General features: G+C 32.7%; 1 protein-coding gene across 2 annotated transcripts; it reads left to right on the forward strand.

Moving 5' to 3' along the window:
• The first annotated feature begins 332 nt into the window (after positions 1–332).
• LOC141836478 (uncharacterized) lies at positions 333–25,402 on the forward strand. Of its 2 annotated transcripts, XM_074723981.1 has the most exons (11): positions 333–703; positions 6,912–6,955; positions 13,437–13,563; positions 18,251–18,383; positions 19,518–19,591; positions 19,781–20,116; positions 22,786–23,116; positions 23,302–23,557; positions 23,700–23,792; positions 23,993–24,457; positions 24,923–25,402. In XM_074723981.1, exons 1-11 carry the CDS (start codon positions 529–531, stop codon positions 25,274–25,276), a joined length of 2,388 nt encoding a protein of 795 aa, XP_074580082.1. In that variant the 5' UTR covers positions 333–528; the 3' UTR covers positions 25,277–25,402. The 2 variants fall into 2 exon arrangements, with proteins under 2 accessions (XP_074580082.1, XP_074580081.1); XM_074723980.1 differs by having other exon boundaries at positions 19,518–20,116.

A 25,402-nucleotide genomic window follows, 5' to 3' on the forward strand; every position in this document is an offset into this window, starting at 1 on the left:
CGACCACAGGGATGTGAAATTGACCTATTCGTTGTTGCTTATTTTTTTTATATTTTATTTACTTTGGATATTAAATACGTGATTAAACGTATGTTTAACTATTATTTAAATCAATTTTCATATTTTACATAAATAGAAAAGATAATAAAAAAAATTCCAAATTTCTTTCGATACTTCTATCTGATCGGCATTTGCATATTCCGTACACACTAAATACGATCGTCTGGCGTCGATGTACACGTCAGCAGCAGTCAGTCAGCACCGACCTCGCCGCCCTCTTTCCTAAAATACCCCCCTTGGAGTTACAGGCCAAATTGCGTCGACTCGCCAATTTTAGGGTTCCAAGTCTCCTATTCCTCCGCCATCCCAAAACCCTTCTTCTCGTGTCGCCCCCTTTCTGCTCCCAACGTCCGATCCCCCCCCTTTCTCTTGGTTTGATGTTTGATGCACGTCGGCCGTTAGCATCCGCTAGGGTTTCTGCATCTGCGTTGCCGTGCTTCATTTTCCTCTCCCCTGACCTTGACAGAGATGGTCCTGGCGCCTAGGAACGACGGCGGTAGTCAGATTGTTCCTTTTCGCATCCGGAGCACCATCCGGTCCATAAGGGAGATCGTCGGTGACCACTCAGACGCTGATATTTACGCCATGCTAAAGGAGACGAACATGGATCCCAATGAAACCGCCCAGAGGCTGCTCTATCAGGGTACTCATTCGATGCTCCTTTTTTCTTCGCCTTCTGATTGAATTTTCAAAGTTTGTGCCTTGTGGTCCGCGCAACTGACTGACACCGGTTGCTATGTATTTCTTTTGTTTGGTTGCTTCATTACAGTTGAACTGATGTTTCTAGATCCGGTATTCTTTAAGAGTTAGTGAACAGGAGTAAAGTTGGGTTTACGCATCTAGTTTTATCAACGTGCTCAAGGGCAATGTGTGTCTGCTTACTGCTCGTCTCATGCCATTTTCATCATCAGTTTTGCATATAGTGGCTCTTAGATGTTAGTCTTCCTTGTTCGTTCGTTTTATATTTTAAAAGATGACTTGCCAAACTGTATATGCAGTAAGTATAGCAGATGACAAAAGATTAATGCCTGCATTTAAGGTGTGTGGGGAGTGTGTAGTTGTTAGAGGGAGCTTGTCGATAGTTAGATGAAGATGCCATCTTCTAGTATTTTCTTTTTAATTTATATTTGTATAATTGTTCAATTCATATTGATTTTCATATTTTGGTGTATGCAAAAGTCATAGCATATACTAGACTGGATCATTATATCTTAGTTATTATCCTGTTAGTGTGAATTGGTCTTTGATAGCCTGAATTATCATGGTCAAAAACTATAATCATCTATTCATTTATTGAGCCTGAGGCTTTGCTAAGGTTGGTATCTATGCGATAGTGTGAATAATGCCATATGTGAATAGTGCCATATGTTTAACCAATGGAATACTTGTTTATATGTAGAATCAGTTCTAGGATCATTAACATAGACGAAAAAGCATATTTCCTAGTTATTTTGGATAGCTATATGATTTTATTTTTATTGAGCTCTACATAAGGTGGTTGCATTAATCATATCCTAGTTACATATTTTTTTAAACATACAAACTAGAGTTCTCTATGGTGTTTCTTTGCCCTTTCATCTTCGATTATAATTAAGCAAACCTATTAAGCTATGAAACCCATAGACTTTTTTTGAGCATACAAGCTTAATATACTATTTTCTCGTTTTATCATCTCTCTAAAGTTCTAATATTCTAGACTTTCCTGATTGCTTGTGAATTATACTCTCTACTTATAATCACACATTTTTTGCAACATTCCATCTCTATGCTTTATTATTTAATGCTCATTACCTATACTATGATTTGCAAATCATGGTGCTTCATACTATTTCATTGCAAAGGTTTCCTTATGGTATATATTGGAAGAACAACCCATAACTCAATTTTCATCCTAAACTCCTACAACCTAACTAAGATGTATGTTGGAAAAAAATGTTTTAACACTTATAAGTTCTTGTAAGTATTAGTACTAACCATTGCTATTCTACCATTGCCATATTTTTTATTTAGTTTTGGCCTCCCACGCCCTTATGAAAAAGGTTGAGGGTTGCTAGCCAATGTCAAACTCAGGCAAATGCTTAATGAATGAATCCATCAAGCTATTGTATTCATGCTAGGTTATTCTTTAGAAGGAACATATTGTAGGGTTCAATTGTGATGTCTTGGCAAGGACCGTTATATCTCCATGAGAATTTAGGTATAGTGTTAAATATGCAAGAACTCTCATACCATAGGTTGGGTAAAACAAATATTGTAGGAAAATTGATTGTCTTATATTTGGAATATGGAATATAAGAACACTCACTGGTAAAGCAATGAAGGTAATGTATATGATGATTAGGAGAAGGATTAATATTTTGTGTTTATAAGATATAAAATGGGTAGCAGAGAAGACAAAGATGATAGAGAAGTTGAGTTTTAAATTATGATGCATAGGAAGGAGTAAAATAAAAAATGGAGCAGGTATTATTGTAGATAGATCGTGATAAGATTATAACTCTCAAGAAGCAGTGGCGAAAGAAACTATTAATGTAATTAGCATATATGCACCTAAGTAAGATTAGATGAAAACACTAAATTTAGATTTTGGGAAGATCTAGATGATGTATCACAAAAAATTTCGCCAAATGAAATGTTTTTAATAGAAAATCTAAATGAGCATATAGGAGTGAGAAATGAGAAATATGATAGGGTGTATGAGGATTATGGGTTTGAACAAGAAATGAAGAAAGAAAAATTATATGAAATTTTGTGTTAGCATATGAATTTATACTAGCTAATGTATTTTAAGAAAAGAGGGTTTAAAAGTGGGAATAATATCGCAAATTGACTTTTTTATGATTAGGAAGAAAGATAGAAAGATTTGTAAAGATTGCAAAGATATCCCTAGAGAAAATTTAATTACCCAATATAGGTTAATAATGTTGGATTTGCACCTCAAATATAGTATCAATAGAAGGAAAACGTGTATGATTCCTAGAATTAAGTGGTGGAAGTAAAGGATGAGAAACAAAATATATTTAAGGAGAGGATAAAAATATTAAGTATTGAGAGAAATACATGATGACTCGAATGCGACTTGGGATAAAATGACATTAAAGTTGAAAAGGATAGCCAAGAGTGTGAGTCAAAGGGACGTGCACTACCAAGTAAAGTATCTTGATGGTGGAATGAGAAAGTACAAAAGAGAGTGAAGGGAAAACAAACATCTTCTATAAATTATGATGCACTTCTAAGAATGAGAAAAATTGAAAAAAGTACACAATAGTCAAGAAAGAAGTCAAGAAAGAAGCATCTTCTATAAATTATGATGCACTTCTAAGAATGAGAAAAATTTAAAAAAGTACACAATAGTCAAGAAAGAAGTCAAGAAAGTGGTGAGTAAAGCAAGAATGAAATTTTTGAATGCTTATATTGATAGCTAAATATAAAAGAAAGAGAAAGAGAAAGAGAGATATTTATTGAATAGTTAAAGTCAGAGAGAGAAAGATAAGAGATTTTATCTAAATAAGATGCATTAAAGATTAATGCAATATGGCACTACTGAAGGATGAGAAAATAAAAGATCAATAGAAGATGTATTTTTATCAATTTTTTAATGAAGGTTTAAGTGACTAACTTAGATAATTTAAGTATGTCAGAGGAGTATAGAAATTTAATTTTTTATTGTAGAATTCAAATTTCAGTAGAACATGCTTAAAATGGGATGTAAAATGAAAAAATAATTGTACGAGATGACATTTTGATAGATGTATGGAATTTGCTTAGGGAAATAAAGTATTGAATCACTTATGAAATTATTCAAATTGATATTGAAAATGAAAACAGTGGTTAAGTGCTCTAGTTCTTTTATATAAAAACAAAGGAGACATACAAAATCGTGCTAATTATAGAGGTATTAAGCTAATGAATTATATTTTGAAATTTTAAGAAAGTGTCATAGAAAAAAACTAATAATGGAGACTATCGTGATCGAAAATCAATTTGGATTCATATTTAGAAGGTTGACAATAGAAGTTATACATCTTTTTAGGTAACTAATTGAAAAATATCTGGAATATAAGTTTTACACATGGTATTCGTTGACTTAGAAAAAACTTATGATAGAGTTCTAAGAAAAATTATATAGAGAATTCTATAAAAGAAAGGTGTTTGCGTAGTGTATATTGAAATACTTAAGTATATGTATGTGGATGTCATGACAAGAGTGAAAACCCTAAGTGGATTAATTAAATTATTTCCCATAAAGATAGGGTTACATTAAGGATCAACTTTAAATTCCTATTTTTTTATATTAATCATGAATGAATTCACTGGAGATATCTAAGATACGGTGCCATGATGATATTGTTTTGCAGATGATATTATTTTGACAGATGGGATACGTGAAGGAGTAATTGCTAAATTCAAATTTTGACGGGAAACATTGGATGTGAAAGGTTTTAGATTTAGTAGAGTAAAGATAAAATATAAAATTTAAATTTAACAATATTAGATGTAATGAGATAATTATTAACATAGGAGATGATGAATAAGTGAGAGATTTAAGTATTTAAGATTATTTTTGTAAAAGAATTTAGAGATATCTTATATAAAATACAAGTAAGATGGTTGAAATGAAGGAGAGCGTCAGATATTTTTTTTTTATATCGTAAAGTGCCTCTAAAACTTAGGGAAGTTCTACAAAACGACAGTTAGACCTTTTATGTTAAATGAAATTGAATGTTGGACTATGACTTGAGCACATGATCAATAGATGAGTCGCAGAGATGATGATGTTATGATGGATGTGTAGACACACGAGAATGAACATTAGAGAGAAAGTCGGGGTTGCACCTAGAGAGAAAAGTCTAGGAGATACATTTATGATGATATGTATAGTAATTAGATAACCAATAAATGCTTTAGTTAGGCGATATGAAACTATGACAAATATGTACATTAAACGAGAAAGATCAAAGAAGACTTGGTTAACAACAATAAAATAAGATAATTTATTTAAATATAGATGGTGATATAGTAGAGGATAGAGTCCGATGGCATAGAATAATTCATATAGCCAATCCCATCTAGTGGGATAATATTTAGTTGTTGTTTTGTGAACCTTGATTTTTTGTGATTTGATTCTATTTGATGATATAGTTGTTTCCATATGATTAAAAGGTTTAGTGGTGTTAGATTAATTTAATTAAAGTTGCTGGTGACAAGGGTCGGGAATAGCTTTGCTAAATAGTTCTACTGAATTTTTTCCCATATAGATTTCCGTGGCATGGATGGAAGTAAAAAGAGGTCATAGAAGCATCTAATACTCAACTATCTAATACCTAACGCCCTGAATCCCACACCACTAATTGGAAATTGACACCTCCATGACACAAAAAAAAAATTATGAAATGAGATATATGACATCTAGATCCATAACAATATTGCTCTTAATGTTGGCAGGAATCTATGTTTATGATGTTTCAATATGAGGGATCCTATGGACAAAAATTGGATGGCCGTTGTAGAGAACAGGTGGTTGTATTTAATTCAAGGGACAAAGGCCGCAAGTTTCATCATTGTAGTGTGTTTTGAAGTCGTAGATCAAAGCCCTTCAATTGAAGGTGTTGTCCATGGACAATGCCAAGATTTCTCAACAAAATTTTAAGGATATATACATGTCAGATATCAGAAAATTCAAATAGTTTTACTTTGTTTATTATGTTAAAAACTTAATTTAGCCCATTTTATATATATTTTTATAATGACCACATAGTACAAATTGCTAGCCTTACCTTGATGTGATTCACTAGGCCAATTTATGTAGTAGGATTATATGATCCTCAGCTAGATCAAACTTGATGATAATCTTATCAACATCCATTGTTCCTTTACCAAACACTCTAAAGGGAATTTCTAATAGTTGACAACTTGCATTTTAACACACATACATTGTCATGAAGTAGACTTGAAATTGTTCTGTAGACGCTAAGATATTGATGAAAATAATTAAATGAAAGTGTGAATATGGAAAATTAACTTTTACAATTGTGTCCTTTAACCTGTAACAACTGATTCCCAAGTTGTAGAGTTTGTCACAACGAAACATTAGTTTTCCACAATCATGTATTCTTGAAGAACAGTATATTAATAAAAAATATTAGAAGAAAAAGAGTTGGCAGGTCCAAATAAGGACAAGTACATTTCATCTGAAACTTACAATCCCACTTCTCTTGGTGTTAATATTACTTGAGGGTGTTTATCACATTTTTAGTGGTATAAAGTATATAACTTTAAGCTACAACAGATAATTCTTTACATCTTCCTGCAAGCTCTAACTATGTTAGCTAGAGAAAAATATATGGCATCTTAGTTATAGAAATTATAATTCTAAGCGTTAATGAACTATTGTTATGTTTGGTGGGTAGTAATGAAAATTGTAGTGTCTGAAAGAACAGTTTTCAAACTTCCTATGTGTTCACACTAAGGGTGAGGAGTAGCTACAAAACTACACCTAGATTAAAGTCTATTCATGAAAGTGCTCCAATGTAGTTGGCTAATAGGTTTATCTTATTCATATTCTTATGAAATTGTTTTCTCAAGCTGACATGATTGAAGATTTGTAGCCTACATACTTAATTGCTTTAAGCTTAATTGATTACTGAATCTTTCATGTCTCATCCTTGAAAAATGCAAATAGTATTTAAAGATACTTGTGTTGGAATAACTATGCTATTTTATTCTTTTCATTTAACAATCTCTTCTCAATTTTGTGGAAGTTGTGTTGGAATAATTGTGTTATTTTATATCATTTCATTTATCAATCTCTTCTCAATCTTGCTTAAGTTCTTTATTTATTCACCTAACAGATCCTTTTCACGAGGTAAAAAGGAGAAGGGACAGAAAGAAAGAGGTATGCATCAACATTAATAACATATATGTAAACATTTTTTGGTTCAAATTTCTAAGAAATAACAAAGAAAATGTATGAATAGGATGACTCCAATTGTTTCATTGCTTATATACCTCCACAAAGTAATGTACTGGCATGTTGGAGCTTTTACATAATTTCATTTTACGTTAGGGTCTCAGCCAACATTAAAGCATAGATAAGTTATGTATGAATCTATCAAAAAATATTGCGCTAGGTCCTTCTTCGGAAGGAATGCATTGTAGGGTTTGATTGCAATGTCTTAGCAAGGATTGCTACGTCTTCATGAAAACTTAGGTATAGTATTAAATATGCACAAGTTCTCACACATTAGATTATATAAGAATTGACGATGACAACAACCAAGTCTTATCTCACTAGATGGGGTCGACTATATGGATCCTTCTACGTCATTGGACTCTATTCCGTACTATATCATTATTTATATTTAAAATTTTATCTTGTTTTATTGTTGCTAATCAAGTCTTTTTTGGTATTCCTCTTCTTTATTTGATGTGTGTATTTGTCATAGTTTTATATCGCCTAGTTGGAGCATTTATTGGTCGTTTAAATATATGTCCATACCATTTTAAACGTATCTCTCGGTGTTTTCTCTCAATAGATGCAACTTTGATTTTTTTTCTAATGCTTTCATTTTTTATTCTATTCATCCTCGTATGTCCGCATATCCATTTTAACATCCTCATCTATGCAACTCTCATCTTCTGTTCATGTATTCGAGCCATAGTCCAACATTCAATGTCATATAACATAGTAGGTTTAACCGCTGTTTTGTAGGGCTTCCTTTTAAGTTTTAGAGGTATTTTATGATCACATAAAACATCCAACGCTCTTCTCTATTCAACCATCCTGTTTGTATTAGAGGTATTTTATCATATGTAAGATATCTCTCTCAATCCTTCTATCGTCTTGCAATAATGATCCTAAATATTTAAAGTTTTGAGTTCAAGACAACTCGTCATCTCCTATTTTAACAATTGTCTCATTACGTCTAATATTGCTAAATTTAAATTTCATTTATTTTGTCTTTACTCTACTAAGTCTAAAATCTTTCACTTCTAGTATTTTCTGTCAAGATTCTAGTTTAACATTTATTCCTTCATGTGTCTCATCTACCAAAACAATATCATATGCAAACAATATGTGCTACGGTATTGTATCTTGAATGTGTCTAGTGAGTTCATTCATGATTAATGTAAAAAGATAAAAATTTAGAACTGATCTTTAATGTAACCCTATCTTTATTGAAAATGCTTCAGTTAATTCGTTTAAAATCTTCACTCTAGTTGTTACATCTTCATATATATCCTTAATTAGTTCAATATGTGTAATGCTAATACTTCTCTTTTTTATCTCTTGAGACTCTATCATAAGTTTTTCTAAGTCAATGAATATCATATATAGATCTTTTGCTTCGAATGCTTTTCAATTAGTCACTTGCGAAGATATATAACTTCTATTGTTAACCTTCCAGACATGAATATAAATTGATTTTCGATCACTATGGTCTCCTCTCTTAATCCTTTTTCTATCACTCTTTCTCAAAATTTCATAATATAACTCATTAATTTAATACCTTTATAGTTTTCACAATTTTATACGTCTTCTTAATTCTTATATAAAGGTATTAGAGTATTTACTCTCCATTGATCATATATATTTTTTCATTTTCAATATCATGTTAAATAATTTTGTAAAATATTTAATACTTTATTTCCCTAGACAATTTCATACCTTTATCGAAATATCATGTCTAATGACTTTTTCATTTTGCATCCCATTTAAAGTGTACTCTACTTTTAAAGTTTGAATTCTACTATAAAAATTTAAATTTTTATACTTATTTGATCTATTTAAATTGTCTAAGTTGGTCACCTAAATTTTTATTAAAAAGTTGATGAAAATACCTATTCTATCACTCTTTTATTTCTTCATCATTTACTAGTATCCTATTGCATTCATCTTTAATATAATCTTATTTGGATAAGATCTTTTATATTCCTCTCTCTCACTTAATTATTTAAAAAATATCTCTTTTTCTTTTTTATTCAATTTTCGATATAAATGTTTAAAAGTTTCATTCTTAGCTTCATTCACTACTTTCGTAGTCTATTTCTTGGCTTTTGTATATTTTTGAAGTTTTTCTTATTCTTACTAATATATAATTCTTTATAGACTATTTTCCTTCTCTTTTTTTGTATTTTCTTATTCCATCACCAAGATTTTTTATTTGGTGGTGTATGCCCCTTTAACTCACTGAGTATACTTTGGGTTACTTTTTTCAACTTTTATATCATTTTATCCCATATCGTATTAGAGTCTCCGTATTTTTTATTTAATACTTGTACTCCTACCTTAAATAAATTTTGCTTCCTATTTTTTAACTTCTACCACTTAATTATAGGAGACGTGTATATTTTTTTTATTGCTACTATGCTCGAAGCATATATCCAACACTACTAACTTATGTTGGGTAGTTAAGCTTTCTCCAGGGATGACTTTGCAATCTTTATAAATCTTTCTATCCCTCTTCTTAACCATAAGAAAGTTAATTTGCGATTTATTATTCTCACTTTTGAACGTGATCGAGTGTTCTTTTTTCTTAAAAAATGTATTAGTTAGTATAAAGTCATATGTTATTGCAAAATTTAATATAGTTTTTCTTTTTTTATTTCTTGTTCCAAACTTATAACACTCATGTATCCTTTTATATTTCTCATTTTTTCACTCTGACATACCTATTTAGATTTTGTAATACTTCATCTGGTCGTTCCAAAATCTTGATTTAGTATCTTTATCTAATCCTATTTGAGATGTATATATGCTAATTATGTTTATAGTTTCTTTCTCTACTACTATCCTCCTTTCTAAATACTCCTATAACTTCATCTTTCAACGAACTATCTACAATAATACCCACTCCATTTATTGTTTTACTTTTTTCATGTGTACTATAACTTAAAACTCAAGTTTTTTTTTATCATCTTTGCCTTCTCATCTACTATTTTGTTTTTTGGACACACAAAATATTAATTCTTTTCGTAATCATCGTATCTACTACCTCCATTACTTTACCAGTGAGGGTTTCTATGTTTCATGTTCCAAATCTTAGATTATTAGTTTTACTATAATATTTGTTCTTTTCCAAAATATGGTTAGAAAATTTTTGCCTATTTAACACTACACTCAAATTCTCATGGAGATCTAGCGGTCCTTGTCGATATGTTACAGTTAGATCTTGTAATATGAACTCTTGCATATTTATCACTACACCCAATTTCTAGAGATGTAACGGTCTTTGTTGAGACATAATAATTGGATCCTGCTACCTTCTAGGGAATAATCTAGCATTAACACAATAGTTTATGGATTTATTCATTGAACATTTGTCTTAATTTGACATTGACTGACAATCTAACGCAACCTTTCTTTATCCGGGCTTGAGACCAACAATGACGGATTTAATTTGTTATGGGCAGAGTTGTTAGATAAGAATTGACAATTGAAGAATATTGATCGTCTTCGATTTAGAACATGGAATGTAGGAACACTCAAGGAAGTAATAGTAGTAGATATGATGATTAGAAGATGAATTAATATTTTATGTTTACATGAGACAAAATGGGTAGAGGAGAATACAAAGATGATGGAGAATTCAAGTTTTAAGTTAGGATACACATGAAAGAGTAAAATGAAAAATGAAGTAGATATTGTTGTAAATAGTTTGTTAAAGGACGAAGTAGTTTTGAAGAGAGAGTATTATAGCTCTCAAGATAATAGTAATGATAGAAACTATTAATATAATTAACATATGCATCTAAAATAGGATTAGACGAGGATACCAAACTTAAGTTTTGTGAAGATCTAAATAAGGTATTATAAAAATTTTAATAGGAGGAGATCTAAATGAAGAATTGGGGAATATGATAAAATGCATGAGGATTGTGGTTTTGGAATAAGAAATGAAGAAAAAACTATATTGAATTTCGCAATATTATATGAACTTATAATAACTAATACGTTTTTCAAGAAGAGAAAATAACACCTACTTTCAAAAGTGAGAACAATAAGTCGCAAATTGAATTTCTTATGGTTAGGAAGAGGAATAAAAAAATGTGTAAAGATTGCAAAGACATTCCTAAAGTAAAAGTTACACGCCTAGGAGGAAAATGTGCATAACTCCTAGAATCGTAGAAGTTAAAAGATGAGAAACAAAATATTTATAAGGAGAGGATAGAGCACAAGTATTAAAAGAAATATGTAATGATTCAAATACAACATGAGATAAAATAGTGCTAAATTTGTAAATAGGAGCCAAGAGCGTGCTTGGTGAGTCAAGAGGATGAGCACCACAAAATAAAGAATTTTAATGGAAGAACAAGGAAGTACGGGAGAAAATGAAAGAAAGAATTGCTTATAAGTTACTGTACGCTTGTATGAATGAAGAAAGCTTTAAAAAGTATGCAGTAGCTAAGAAAAAGACTAAGAAAACAGTGAGCGAACCAAGATTGAAGCTTTTGAATGCTTGTATTAACAGTTTGACATAAAAGAAGGAGAAAGAGACATATATAGAATAGCTAAAGCGAGAGAGAGTAAAATAAAAGATCTTACCCGAATAAGATGTATTAAAAATGAATTTAATAGGGTACTAGTGAAAGATGAGAAAATAAGAGTGATGAAAGATATATTTTTATTAATTTTTTAAATGAAGATTTAGATTACTAACTTATCTTAAAAAATTTAAGTGGGTCAGAGGAGTATAAAAATTTAATTTTTTATTAGAGAATTCAAATTTTAGAAGTAGAACAGACATTAAATAGGATAAAAATAGAAAATCGATTGGACCAGATGATATTTTAATAGATGTATGAAAGTGCTTAGGGAAACAAGTTTTTAATGACTTACAAAGTTATTAAACCTAATATTGAAAAAATAAGATGTATAAAATTGTGTGAGTTATAGGAATATTAAGCTAGTGCATCACACCATGAAACTTTGAGAAAGAGTGATATAAAGAAGATAAAGGAAGAAGATCAAGGTGACTGAACATCAATTTGGATTTATCTTTGAAAGGTCGACGATAGAAGCTATATATCTTTTTAAATAATTGTTTAAAAAGTATAAAGAAAAGTAGGATTTACATATGGTATTAAAGCTTATGATAGAATCTCGAGAGAAATTATGTGGAAAATTCTAAAAAAGAGAGGCATCGACATAATATATATTGAAACAATTAAGAATATGTTTGAGGATGTAATGACAAGAGTGAATACTCCAAGTGGACTGAGTGAAACCTTTCCTATAAAGATAAAATTGCATCAACGATAAAAAATAAGTTCATACATTTTTTATGGATGAATACACTAGACACTTCCAAGATAGGTTATTATGGTACATGTTGTTTGCAGATAATATTATTTTAGTCGATGAGACATGTGAAGGAGTAAAGCTAAGCTCGAAAGTTAAAAATTTTAGGCTTAGTAAATTAAAGATAAAATATATGAAATTTAAATTTAGTAGTAGTAGACACACCGAGATAGTTATTAAGATAGGAGATAACGAGTTGCCTGTAATTGAAAGTTTTAAGTATCTAGGATCGTTTTTGCAAAAGGATGAAGTGATTGATAGAGATGTTTTATATAAGATAAGTAAAATGGTTGAAATGGAAGAGGAAGCTAGGTGTTTTTTGTGGTCGTAAGGTACCTTTAAAGCTTAAAGAGAAGTGCTTTACAAAATGACGGTTAGACTTGCTATATTATGTGAAGCTAAATGTTGAATTATGAAATAACCATATGAACAAAAGATGAGTCACAGATATAAGAATGTTAAGGTGGATATGTAAACATTCGAGGTTGAATTTAAAAACATTAGAGCGAAAATTGGGATGGTACCTATTGAAGAAAAACTCCAAGAGATGCATTTAAGATGATATTGATATGTACTTAGGTGATTAATAAATTTCTCAATTAAGTGATGTGAGATCAAAATAAATGCACATTAATTGAGTAAGAAAGACCAAAGAAGACATAATTAACAATGATAAAATATGATAAAATTTATTTAAATATAGATGATATAGTAGGGGATTGAGCTCAATAACGTAAGAGGACTTATATAACCATTTAGTAAGATAAAGACTTGGTTATTGTTATATTTTCATATTATTTTCACTACGTTTTTTTGTTCTTAAGCATCCTTCCCATGGCACACAAGCCCACTTTTTTTTTCCCTGAAGAAATAAATACATGAAATTCTTTGGCATTGCATTTTAAATAGGCTGGGTAAGAAATCCTATGTATATTATGTAAATCATAACTTTTTCAAAGTTATGCTTAGGTTCATTCTAGTGTACGTGGAATACATATCTTTTTACTTGACTCTAATTTTTCTGTTCTTCGTATAAAATTTCATCTACTCATTAGGACATTTATCATGACCTCAGTCTACAGGTTCCAAGAGCTTATCTGATACAAGAAAACACGTGGAACCTAATCTTCAATGGGCAAAACCGTCTACATCATTGGATCTGAATTTGCAGAGAGAAAATTATATTCAAAAATCCCTACCAAGTAATGAATATCTCAATTTCTGAGCTTCTGTTATTTTGGTTTTGTGAGTGTAATAGGCAAAATGAATTCACTTGTTATGAAGTAACAATTCTTTTCTAATTTTTTAGGCAGAGCAAATGAATTTTTTATTCTGTTTTTTTTTTCTATGGTGAAATATCATGGCTTGCAGTCCTCTACATCTACTTGTTTACTTGCTGTTTTATTAAATGTTTGATACAGAGAACATTGGTATATTTTTACTTGGATGGGTCATGATCCTAATTATTTTTCAAGTGGTATATCATGAGCTTTGTTTTTCAGCTTTCTAGGTTTTATCTAAGTTTTGGTTCTTTGTTTTAATTTTATATTCATTTGACTAGGTAGAACCTTTCTCCTTTGCACTTAGAACATGTTATTCATGGGCATGAATTTAAATAAAATGTAGTTTCAGTCAGCGTGGCTGAAACATGTTGCCTTGCTGGTTGATTGAAATGACACAATGCTGACAGAGGCAAGCTGTAGCAGTTCGGTTTGTGCCTGTGGCAGTCACATACTTGGCAGGTGGCAGTCTGTTTGAATAAGTGGACAGGAGGCAAGTGGTTTGGCAATAGTTCTTCTTCATCCTACTCTAGGTGAATGTCAAGATATCTGGCTTGGACACGAAGAAATTGTGAAGATGTCAACCATCTAAGGTGGTGGGGTTATAAGTTGGCCCAATCTTTTATTAAAAATTTTAAGATATGTATTCTATTAAAGAAACAAAGAACTTATAAGTTATACCTTGTAACTGTTCAGTAAGTGTTCACAATCACACCTAAATTATTAATCGCTAAATCACGATTAATAAGTCATAACTTCATAAGTTATATTTAGCAAATAAGCAACAAGGAGGTTTAAATTATTAGTTATATCACTTACAAGTAGTGCAGAACTGAATCATGATTGTCAAGTTGGTATTGGTATCAGAATTGGATGATTGAAAAACCAAAATCAGATTTGTTAAAAGATAAAATATCTTTATAAGACAACAAATTCTGTTCAATCATAACACTTGTGCACATTATGTTTCATCAAACATCATATAATTAATAACTCACATTACATTAGTAAATATTAGAACTAATAAAGTTGGATTAGAATACATAATATATTGTCCCAATCTTAGTAGCTACATCAAGTTAATAATATCATATTATTATGACAATGTTAGAAGAGGAACCTTGGCGCAATGGTATAATTGCTACCGTGTGAACTAGAGTTCACAGGTTCGAGTCACAGAAACCTCTTGCAAATGCAGGGTAAGATTGTGTACAATAGATCATTCTTGAGATCTGCATTGGTGGGAATTTTGTGCACCGGGATACCCCCTTTATGACAATGTTAATAATATCATATTATTATTATTATATGATAAATTTATATTTTAGAGCTATTAGGTAATAATAGATCATTAAGATAAATGTGCATGTATGAGATTTTTAATAAATTAGATCATATTATTAATATAGAAGAAATAAATCAAAAATGTGTTATAATAAATAATAAAGTCAGAATGTATTACAACAAATGTTAAAAATCTTATTTATTTGTATAAAATTTAAATAATGCTAGAAATTATTTATTAGTCTAAATTAAATAATATTATATTATTAATAATATTTGATAATATTAGTTTACTAGTTAATATTTCATATTAGTAGGCTTTTTTGAATTTGCATCACATCTGAAAGTGAATGGATTTATGAGATTTCTCTCAACTAATAGTAATTTTGCTCAATTTACTCAGAAAGAGGAAAAGAGATAGATGAGGGGCTCCATCCCATCTAACTAGAGAAAAGTTTGATGATTATTTTTGTGACAATATCGAGTTGTGGTGAGGTTGAGAAATTTAAGTTGGAATTTGTGATAGTGAAGAATATCTTTCCTTCTTAGTTGCGTTTCATAGTTTCATTTGCTAGATTCAAGTTGGGATTGACAAAAACATTGCTAAATACTTGAGTGTTCCATATCAAATCTAATTCATCCAAATTTCAACCTATCCATCCATTTTCACTCTCGATTTGCTCAAATTTTAAAGTTTTTCATATATTTTCTAGTGGAATCTATTTCATTTCTAGGTAATTTCTTTGGTCCTTGGGTTGTTGCAAATTTCTTGATGTTCTGTGTGATAACTAATTTTTTGAGCATGATTGGACAACTTTTCTGATATTGTTTTAACTTGGCAATCCATATAGTCATCAGTAGACCTTGACAATCATGAACGGAATAAGCTAATTTATAAGGCATGAGATTTATATAGCTAGTTTGCTTTGTAATGTAGGAGGATCCGAAGATTATTATTATTATTTTTGATAATTTTTGAGTTTTTTGGTATTTAGAATATTTGATAATTTTCATCTTTTACAAGTTAGGATTTTAAGTCTATTTAAATAATTATTTAGTTGATGTTAGGAAGTTGTTGATGAATAATATTTTCGATAGTGCTGTTTATTTCCCTATCTCCTGGTATTCTTCCAAATCAACAGGTTTTAGAAGATTGATTTTGGCATTTGCAATCGATCAACGGAATTAATCTTGCCCATAGGATAATTGCTATTCTGTCCGACGTTAGTTAGTCTTGGAGCTCTTAGATCCCATGGGTGATCGTCGTGGTGGTAATCGTGATCGTGACAGACATGTTTCGGTTGAAGAAGCCTTACACCATAATTGTAGCACTCGAGACGAGATACTAGAAGATCTACAGAGACAAATCACGGAGTTATTCCAGCATCTAGTAGCGCAAGATCTTGAAGATCGTGAGGTACGTGATCGAGGTAGTGATAGACATGTTCCGATTGAGGAAGTCTCACATTGTGATTGTAGTACCCGAGATCTTAAAGGTCGTAAGTTCTTTTATTTTAATTTGGATAAATTTTTTTTTGAGAGATAAGGACGACAACATCGAAATAGTCAGTGATCCAGTTTATAACGATGATGAGGTGGATGAAATTGACACAGAAATATAACTCTGGAGCCAACAAGCAAGCTATGCAATTGCTGCACCATTATTTTTGCCCGATGGAGGAAAGCAATCCAATCCGATAGTTGTAATAGTAGAATCCCATAAAATTTCATGATCATTATGTGCTGTTAACCTTGGTAATAATATTTATTGGGGTCTTGTCTTATCATCATCTCCAGCCATGGCGACAATGGCAGCAGCCATAGCCAACGACCTTGACATGAAGGGGAGCAACTCCGGCAAGAAGAATGTGCTAATCTTTGATCTCGGAGGTAGGACTTTCGATGTTTCTCTTCTCACCATTGAAGTGGGCATTATCGAGGTGAAGGCGATCGCCAACAACATGCATCTTGATGGTGAAGACTTCGACACTAGGATGGTGAGCTACTTAGTGTAGGAGTTCAAGAGGAAGCACAAAAAGGACATCAGCGGATCGATGAGGCTTCTCAAAGTTCATCAGCTGCTAGTAGATTTTACCGATTTAGTGTCAGATGATCTTCCTCCTGGGCGACCACCTGACACTAGTCTAAACTCGAGGACTAGTTTTTTCAATCCGGAGCGACTGATGCGGGAGGATCCGAAGATTTTTATTACTATTTTTGATATTTTTCATTTTTGGTAAAATTTGAGTTGTTTTTTATTTTTAGAATATTTTTGATAATTTTCATCTTTTACAAATTAAGGTTTTGGGTCCATTAAAGTAATTGTTTAGTTGATGTTAGGAAGTTGTTAATGAATAATATTTTCGACAGTGTCATTTATTTTTCTATTTCTTGGTATTCTTTCGAATCATTAAGTTTTAGAAGATTGTTTCCAGCATTCACATTTGAATCAACGGAATCAATACAGTCCGCTGGATAATCATTATCCCGTCCGACGTCACTTGTCCCGAGTCTAAGTAACATATGACATATCTTTTGTTGAAGTCCAGTCCTAAGAATACATTAATTTGGTTCTTCTTGAGCAATAGTTAGTCACTGACTGGAACTGCTTGCATTGCAGGTCTGATTTCTGTTTAAGATGTGTAAATTCCATCTTCCTTATTCAAAATGGGACCTTTTATTTAGCATATACATGAACCAGAGAGTTCTAACTAGTCAATTTTTTTCTATTCTATTATTTTCTTGCTGCACGTCTGTTGCTGTTGCTACTGTCATTTTTTTTTTCTTTTTCCTGTTTTTAGGGTGCTCATACTGTTCCTCTGACTTCATAGCATTTCTACAGCTAAAGCTTATCTGCTGCTGCTGTAAGCGTTTAACTGCTGTCCCCCCTGTTTTTTTCAAGTGTTTTTGGGTGTGATCAACTCAAGTGCATCACACATATTTAGATCCACTGTGCAGATTACTTCTCATTTAAGAACAAAGGAAAAAAATAAAGACACTAGTGCTTCTAGAGGACAAGAAGAAACACAAAAAATAGTTATGATATTCCAAATCCAAAAATGTCGCCATGCATTTTGTTGAAACTTGATTATTTTTTCATTATTTTTGTTTAAATGATATCTTACTTCATGTGGGAATTAAGAAGAGTGTAGGCACAATCTGTAAATAGAAATGTGTTCTTAATAAGTTTCTTAATCTCTGAACTGTAGAAAATGGCTTTGTATATTTGTTTGGGGTTTGTCTTTCAGAATTCCATTGCCCATTATATTCTGTGGAACATATTCATGATGTATAAATTTTTAGAGAGTTTTGTTCAACGATGCAGGAATCAACAGACAATTTCGTGTTGTTAGAGACAACCGTGCCAACCAAAATGCCAAAGAGGATGCTGTACAAGAAACAATTGATCAGCCAACTTCTAGCATTGGAAACACTTTGTCAAGTGCCACTGAGAAGAGGTTTGTTTTCCTTATTTTTGGATTTCGGAGAGGCTAAATTACAACTACATCCTTCAAGTGCATTATTATCATTGGCTGCACCACCTTCATTGGTTTTTTAGGGGCTGGGTTGGTGGTTGTAATATAATTATATTGAGTGTTTGTACGACTTGAAGATGGTGGCAGAGTAGAACACTAAATTTGAATATATCACTGGAGAACAGTGATATACAGCTCAATGGAGGGATAGATTTATGTACATGACTCCTAATAATAGTGACGAACACATTTTGTTGATGACGTGCTAAGGTAGAACATGAGAGCTTGAAGGATCATTGAGGTTGTCAATTTAGTGATATTTCATTCAATAAAAATTCCAGTAATTGTGAATTGTTAAGAAATGGCATGAGTGATGTAGAAGATCACCAAAATTTTGGTTTGGTAATGTTTGAAAAGCCAATAGAATACGAATAACATGTGCCATAATATTTGACGGCATATCAAGAGTTCGCACATTCACTAATTTGACAAATATTGCCAGCTTTCAAATTTCTGCACAAGTCATTGTTGACCAAAATAATTTGGTGATTGATAATGGCCTTTCTTTCCTCTCTCATAAATTTATTTTTGTTTGATGTTCTTTGGGATGGGAATTGAGAAATAACAAAGTGATGAACATGGCTGGGGATTACTTGCTTGCATGCTAGAAGCAACTTAAGTTTTTTGGACTTGAATAGATGCGACACAAGTTTATGAAATTTTATTACTCGTTCAATAGACGTACCAGGTGGAGTCTGCTTCAACAGGGGTATGGCAAGGGTAGTTAAAGAGTCTGTGAGAATTTTTTATACATTGAGAATCATCAAAATGAGCTTTTGTGGCAAGTGCAAGTATGGGTGAAGAAGATAGTTGATATACTATATTTGGTCTTCTTGCATGATGATTCTTTTTTTTTTCTGCCCAAATTATAACCATGAGCCTTCCAGGAAAATGTGACAATTTGAGCAACTTTCTCTCAGTTTTTGTGTTATGTTGGCTTTTGCTCAAGGCATCCATGATACTGAAGTCAATAGCTGTGTACGCTCTTTTTTTCTTTTATGTGAAAAAAGTGTTAAATCTTACATGGTTTCCTGTTTTACATGTTATCACTTTTAGTAATGCCCGAGATAGATTGGAGGGACAGCTTTCTGTTGCACCAAAGTTAGGACAACTCATATCAGCAGGTTCAGGCAAGTCTATTGATCCACCTAGTAATGCCAATGAAACAGGCTCAAGTGCCAGTCATGGGGCATGTCAGCATGGAGAGGCAAAGACAACTGCCCTCTTGTCCAGGACACAGGATTTCGATAATAATTATAGGGCTCATTCTAAAACCCCACCAAGCAATTCCAGTGACAGTTTGTACTCTTCCTTCTCAGATCCTGTGCATGTCCCATCTGCTAACTCTTTATCAGCTGGAAAAGTTGGGGCTATTCGTCGTGAAGTTGGAGCTGTTGGTGCTCAGAGACAACCTCCCAATTATGGGGCTTCTCAGTCATCTGTTTCTACGAATTCCTTTTCAATTTCTCTACTGAGAAAGGAAGTATCTCCACAGACAGAATTACCTGGTCATTCAATTCCTGCATATAAGAGCAATCAGTTAAACCAAGTCTCTACTCCAGTGCCTACTGTGCTCAACACAACTATGGGTAAATCTGCTCCAAGTAACCAACATAATGGCAAGGTGCATCGTCAGTCAGTTGGTAGTCATAAAGGTAAATCTTCTGTTACTAGCATTCTTAATGTCGTCCTTGTATCATGGTTAGATGCATGCATGATGCTTAATATCTGTATTTTAATTCATCAAGTTATAAGAAAGATAGCAGCAGTATATGCAATAGACGAGTTCATTGCATCCATATATACCACAACATAATCATTAATTACTTAACTAGCCATGCAAACTAAATGATCTACTCTTAAGTCCCCACGGGTGTGGTACAGTGGGAAAACACTTAGGGGAACAAATAAGATGATCAGAGTTTGAATCCTTGTAGGGTCGAATATTCTAGATGTTGGCCTCTAAGTGTGCATAAGTTGTGCTTTGGATTTATCCGGTAGGTGAACCAGGGGGTAAGCTGCCTACCTATTAGTTGGGTGAAGCCTGGACACTTGGATTATAAAAAAATAAAAAATTATCTACTCTAATGCCCCTCAAATTGGATTATATATATTAATGTCGTTTCAAAACATACTGTTTAAATGTTTGATGAAGATATTAGTTACATCCAGCTTGGTGAAGATACAATCTTGGTGCCACATGGACACTTTAGTGGCATGATGCTCTAGACCAAATTCAAGCCACCACAGATGCATGTGGTTTTTTGAAGAATGGAAAATTAGCTGACGGATTGTGCAAAAAGAGATGTGGTTCTAGTAACTAAAAGGGATGAGAATTTCAAGAAAGAACAGTGAACCCTTGACATCTGCTCTCTTGATAGAGAAAAGGAAGATGATCCTGAAGATTAATAATTACTAATCTATTCATTGGCTTCCAGTTTATGGAGACAATGAGAATTGGCAATTGGATAGTGTAGAGAATAGAAAAGATTTAGGGTTCTACTTTTTACTCAAGATGTAAAAGCAAAATTGTTGAAAGAAAATGAGTAATATTCTAACATTTACTTCTATTAAGAGGGAGGAGATTTGACATATCACAGTGGATGATCAAAGCAAACACCCTCAAAATGATAACTCTCTCACAAAGAAATAAAATTGATTCTTATTAATTGATAGATAAAAAAATGCATTAACTTTAGACTACTTTTTATACTCCCAACCATAATAAACACTAGAAAATAAATACTTCATTAATTACTAAAAGGAAAAATATGACAACCATAAACTATCAATAACTCAACAATTTACCAAATATTAAAAATTAAAATTAAATTGGATCCAAGTTTTCAAATTTTTCTTCAATTTATTTTCTTTTTTGCATCATTATCCCCTATCAATCATTTTCCCCTATCAAGAAGAACTTAACTTCATCGAGGGGGAAAATAAGATTGTCCACAAAGGTGCAATGTGGTCTCTGTAGATGGACTCGGCAGCCGTGCTCTATTTCTTTAAGTAGCTTGGGGGCAAGCCTTTTTTTTGGCGATCCAAGCATTATCAATCTCCAAAAGTCATCTCCAAGGGACTATAGGTGCCTTCGATCTATACCACCACCCTACTCTTCCTAAAATTGAACTTGATTTTTGAGCTTGAGAAGGCGAATGCCACTTTATAGGATCTAGTGCTACTTTTGTCCATTAGCCTCTATCATGACTTGTCAGTCACTGCCGGTGCCATTTGTCATGCTTCCGATCTGAGCACTATTCTGAGGAGAGTGAGAGCATATTGAAAGATCAAGAGGAGTCATGATCTCAAAATTGTGTAATTTAGTGGCTATTTGTAAAATTATAACATCCCTAGTTCAAATTTTTTTTTTCCAGTTATGGTAGCAAGAAGTAACTGTCCTTTGGATGTGGGTCCTGACCATATTTTTTACTTGGAAGGAAAAATTTGAAGCAACTTGTTTTAGGACTTTGTAGTGCAAATTCCACAACAGGTGCTAGGATCAGTGAAATTTGCATAATTAAGAAAGTAAAATATTTTTGTTTATGAGATGATAAATGATATCTAATTATAATAAGGATGCATATCATGTTTCATACATGAGATAACTAGATTAGCGATCATATATGCATTTATTACAATATCAATAGTTTTTTTTTTATTATTCTCAAAAAAATATCAGATCATTGATAATATTTGGTCAAATACAACAATATTTTTGGTATATAATATAATATTGGATTATTTATATATAAGTGAATGTTTACTTGATTATAAAAATTATTTATATTTATTGAATAGAATTAAATAAACAATAAAAATCTTATGAAGAATAAAAATAAGATTTATGATAAATACGTAGATATATTATTTCTAACATTATTTGCTATTTAATATTCTTTTTCTTTCCTGGTTTGGTTGGTACCATAAACAACTTCAAATTGAGTTTACAAGGGTTTTTGTGACCACTAATGACCAAGACAGGTGTATTCGCTCTTAATCCATACTTGCCTGTCTAGATTGAGATTAAGAGATGGATGAGACACTTGTTTTAAGCTAGTGGCAAATTGGGTGCAGTCGCAAGATAATAATCAATCTTGAGCTTGCTAAAAATCAAGAGTGGTGACGAGGTTTCATGATTAGAGCTGGAATGTAAGCGAGCAATGTATACTCCCTTAACCTGACTTCTTTTTTAGCATTTATTAAATGATTAGTAGTTTGTTTCTACTACATATGCTAATTTTTTTGGTTAACTATGTAGCATTCTGGCATGAAGATTCTGTCATAATATACTTTTATGCTTGCTTTGACAGTCACTTTGCAGCCATGCAGGTCAACATGGAGTGGAAGCCAAAATCTACTAGAAAACCCAATATTGTTGTACCAGCTACATATGGAACAGATTCAGCTGCTCCATCTTCTGCTGATAATTCGATTAGCTCAAAGGTGATTGATGTTACTGGACTGTCTAAGAACTTGTCAAAACTTAGTATCCTAGAAAATCGACACGTAATCATACCCCAACATTTACAAGTTCCAGAATCGGAACTTGCACGCTTGACATTTGGCAGTTTTGAAGTTGGATTTGACACAAACAGATATACGTATAACCAATCTCAAAGTGCAGATGAAGTTGCTGATGAACCTTCTATGAGGTTCTACCATCTCTCATTTTTTTCATTTTGAACTCATCTTTGACTTTATACTGATTAATATTTCCCTAGATTTTTCTTCCTAATTAAACTGCTAACAATCATGAAGCTATGTTGCAGTTTATTGCCTCGTGCTTTTAATTATCATTACATTTTTTTCTGTTTTAATGTTAAAAATTTGTTGCCAGTTCATCAGCTTCACCTCCACTTGTCTCTAATGAGGACACTTTTACTGTTATTAATGGGGGTACCATGGACGTCCAAGTTAGAACCTCTCAATCTGACTATCCTGCATCAGTTGCAGAATCTGAGGAACTGCCCACTGGAAACGAGTCTTCAACTCAAAATATTGGAAGTTATGCAGACATTGGATTAGTCAAAAGTGGCAGTCTTTACAGTTCAGAACAACAATTAAAAAATCCAGAAAGCTTGTCGAACTTTGGAGTAAGTTTGGCAACATAGATTGCTTCTAGTTTGAACTGTGAGGCTGATAACTATTGAAATAGAGATTCATAACACTTAGTAGTAAGAATAGCTGATCTTATTGTGGCGATATTCTAACTTATTTTGTTTTTACTTCGAACAGGCCTATGACAATCAAAATGGTTATGATGCGCCATTTTTAAGAACAGTTATGGAAGACAATGCACACATTCACGAATTGGCTTCATCTTCCGAGGTTGGTTTTTATGTGTGGGACAAGTCTCACTTATGTCAGATTGCTAATTACTACATAATATACCTTTTGGTTTGTTGATGCCCTGTTTTGCCATTGCTGTTGCGTGGATGCCTGATTGCATTGTGCTTCTGGTTTACTAGTGTTTGCCTCTATTCTTTTGTGTTTAATTTTATTTAATTGGTTGCATTTTTCTTCTGCAGGTGCTGAACTCACTTGCTGCTAGTTTCAGTCCTTTATCCAATGTGGCTGTCACACAGCAGCAACAATTTGTTCATCAGCCTCAGCAGTCACTTCCGCAGATGTATCCCCAAGTTCACATGCCACATTACCCTAACTTTGTTCCATATCGTCACATATTTTCGCCAATCTATGTTCCTCCAATTGCAATGCCAAACTATTCTAGCAATCCTGCATATCCTCACCCGCCAAATGGAAATAATTTTGTTCTGATGCCAGGAGGAAGCTCTCAGATCTCTCCTGACACCATGAAATATGCCCAGCCACAGTATAAACCACTTCCCACTGGTAGCCCTACTGCCTATACCAGTTATAGCAATTCTGCTTTTAGTATTAGTTCTCCTGTTGCTGTTGGCAGTACAACAGGCATTGAAGATTTCAGCAGGGTCAAGTATAAAGACAACAGTCTCTATGTGCTGAATCAACAGGTATTATTTGAAAGCTTCATGTTTTTTTTTTAATCTCACTGATGTAATAGAGAGGAAGGCAAGAGTGTTCCATAACCCTTACAAGCTGAACTCGTTACTTTTCTGGATATGCTTTGACTATGTTTTTATTGTGGATATGATATGAAGTATTCTCGCCACCTTGTGTCTCTAATGGCATTTCTATAGCGCAGTCTAATCAACTCAAGTGAACAGAAGCCACACTTTTCTGGACATCTTTATATTGTCTGCAAGTATTTGTCTGGACAATGGTTTCAATACAGGATTTTCACCTTATAGAGGCATTAAAGATAGTTTTCATGTTATTATCACTAGACTTTTTTGTGCAATGTTCAGTACTGTACTAATTTCTCCCTGGGCTTTATGAATGCTTAAATCTTGTTCAAAAAGTTGAACTGCTTTTTATTTCTAAACATGGTTATCCTAACGTTATTTTATTTCCTGCAGGCAGAGGCATCTGATTTATGGATTCAGACACCCAGAGATGTTCCAAACTTGCAGTCGGCTCCTTACTACAATTTACCAGCACAATCACCACATGCTGCATTTATGCCCGCTGCACATGCTGGCCATGCTTCATTCAGTGCTGCAGCACAGATTCCACATGTCCAGTACCCTGGTCTGTACCATCCAACTCAACCAGCGTCCATAGCAACACCTCATCAGTTGTTGCACCATCAGGTCTCACCAGCCATTGGTGGAGGTGTCGGGGTTGGGCTGGCAGCTCCAGGCCCCCAGGTTGGAACCTATCAACAGTCACAGCTTGGTCTTGGTCATCTAAATTGGACTGGAAACTTTTGAAGATGCACTATCTGCCTCATTCAAAGGAAGGCGTGGGCAATTGTCTGTAATTGGAAGGAATTTTCTTAGCTAAATGACTGTCAGGTATATTTAAAACAATACAGTAACAGACTTACGCATTATTGA

Source organism: Curcuma longa, chromosome 10 (assembly GCF_044706935.1).
Source record: "Curcuma longa cultivar G26 ecotype Majalengka, Jawa Barat chromosome 10, ITB_CL_G26_1.1, whole genome shotgun sequence".
Lineage (NCBI taxonomy): Eukaryota > Viridiplantae > Streptophyta > Magnoliopsida > Zingiberales > Zingiberaceae > Curcuma > Curcuma longa.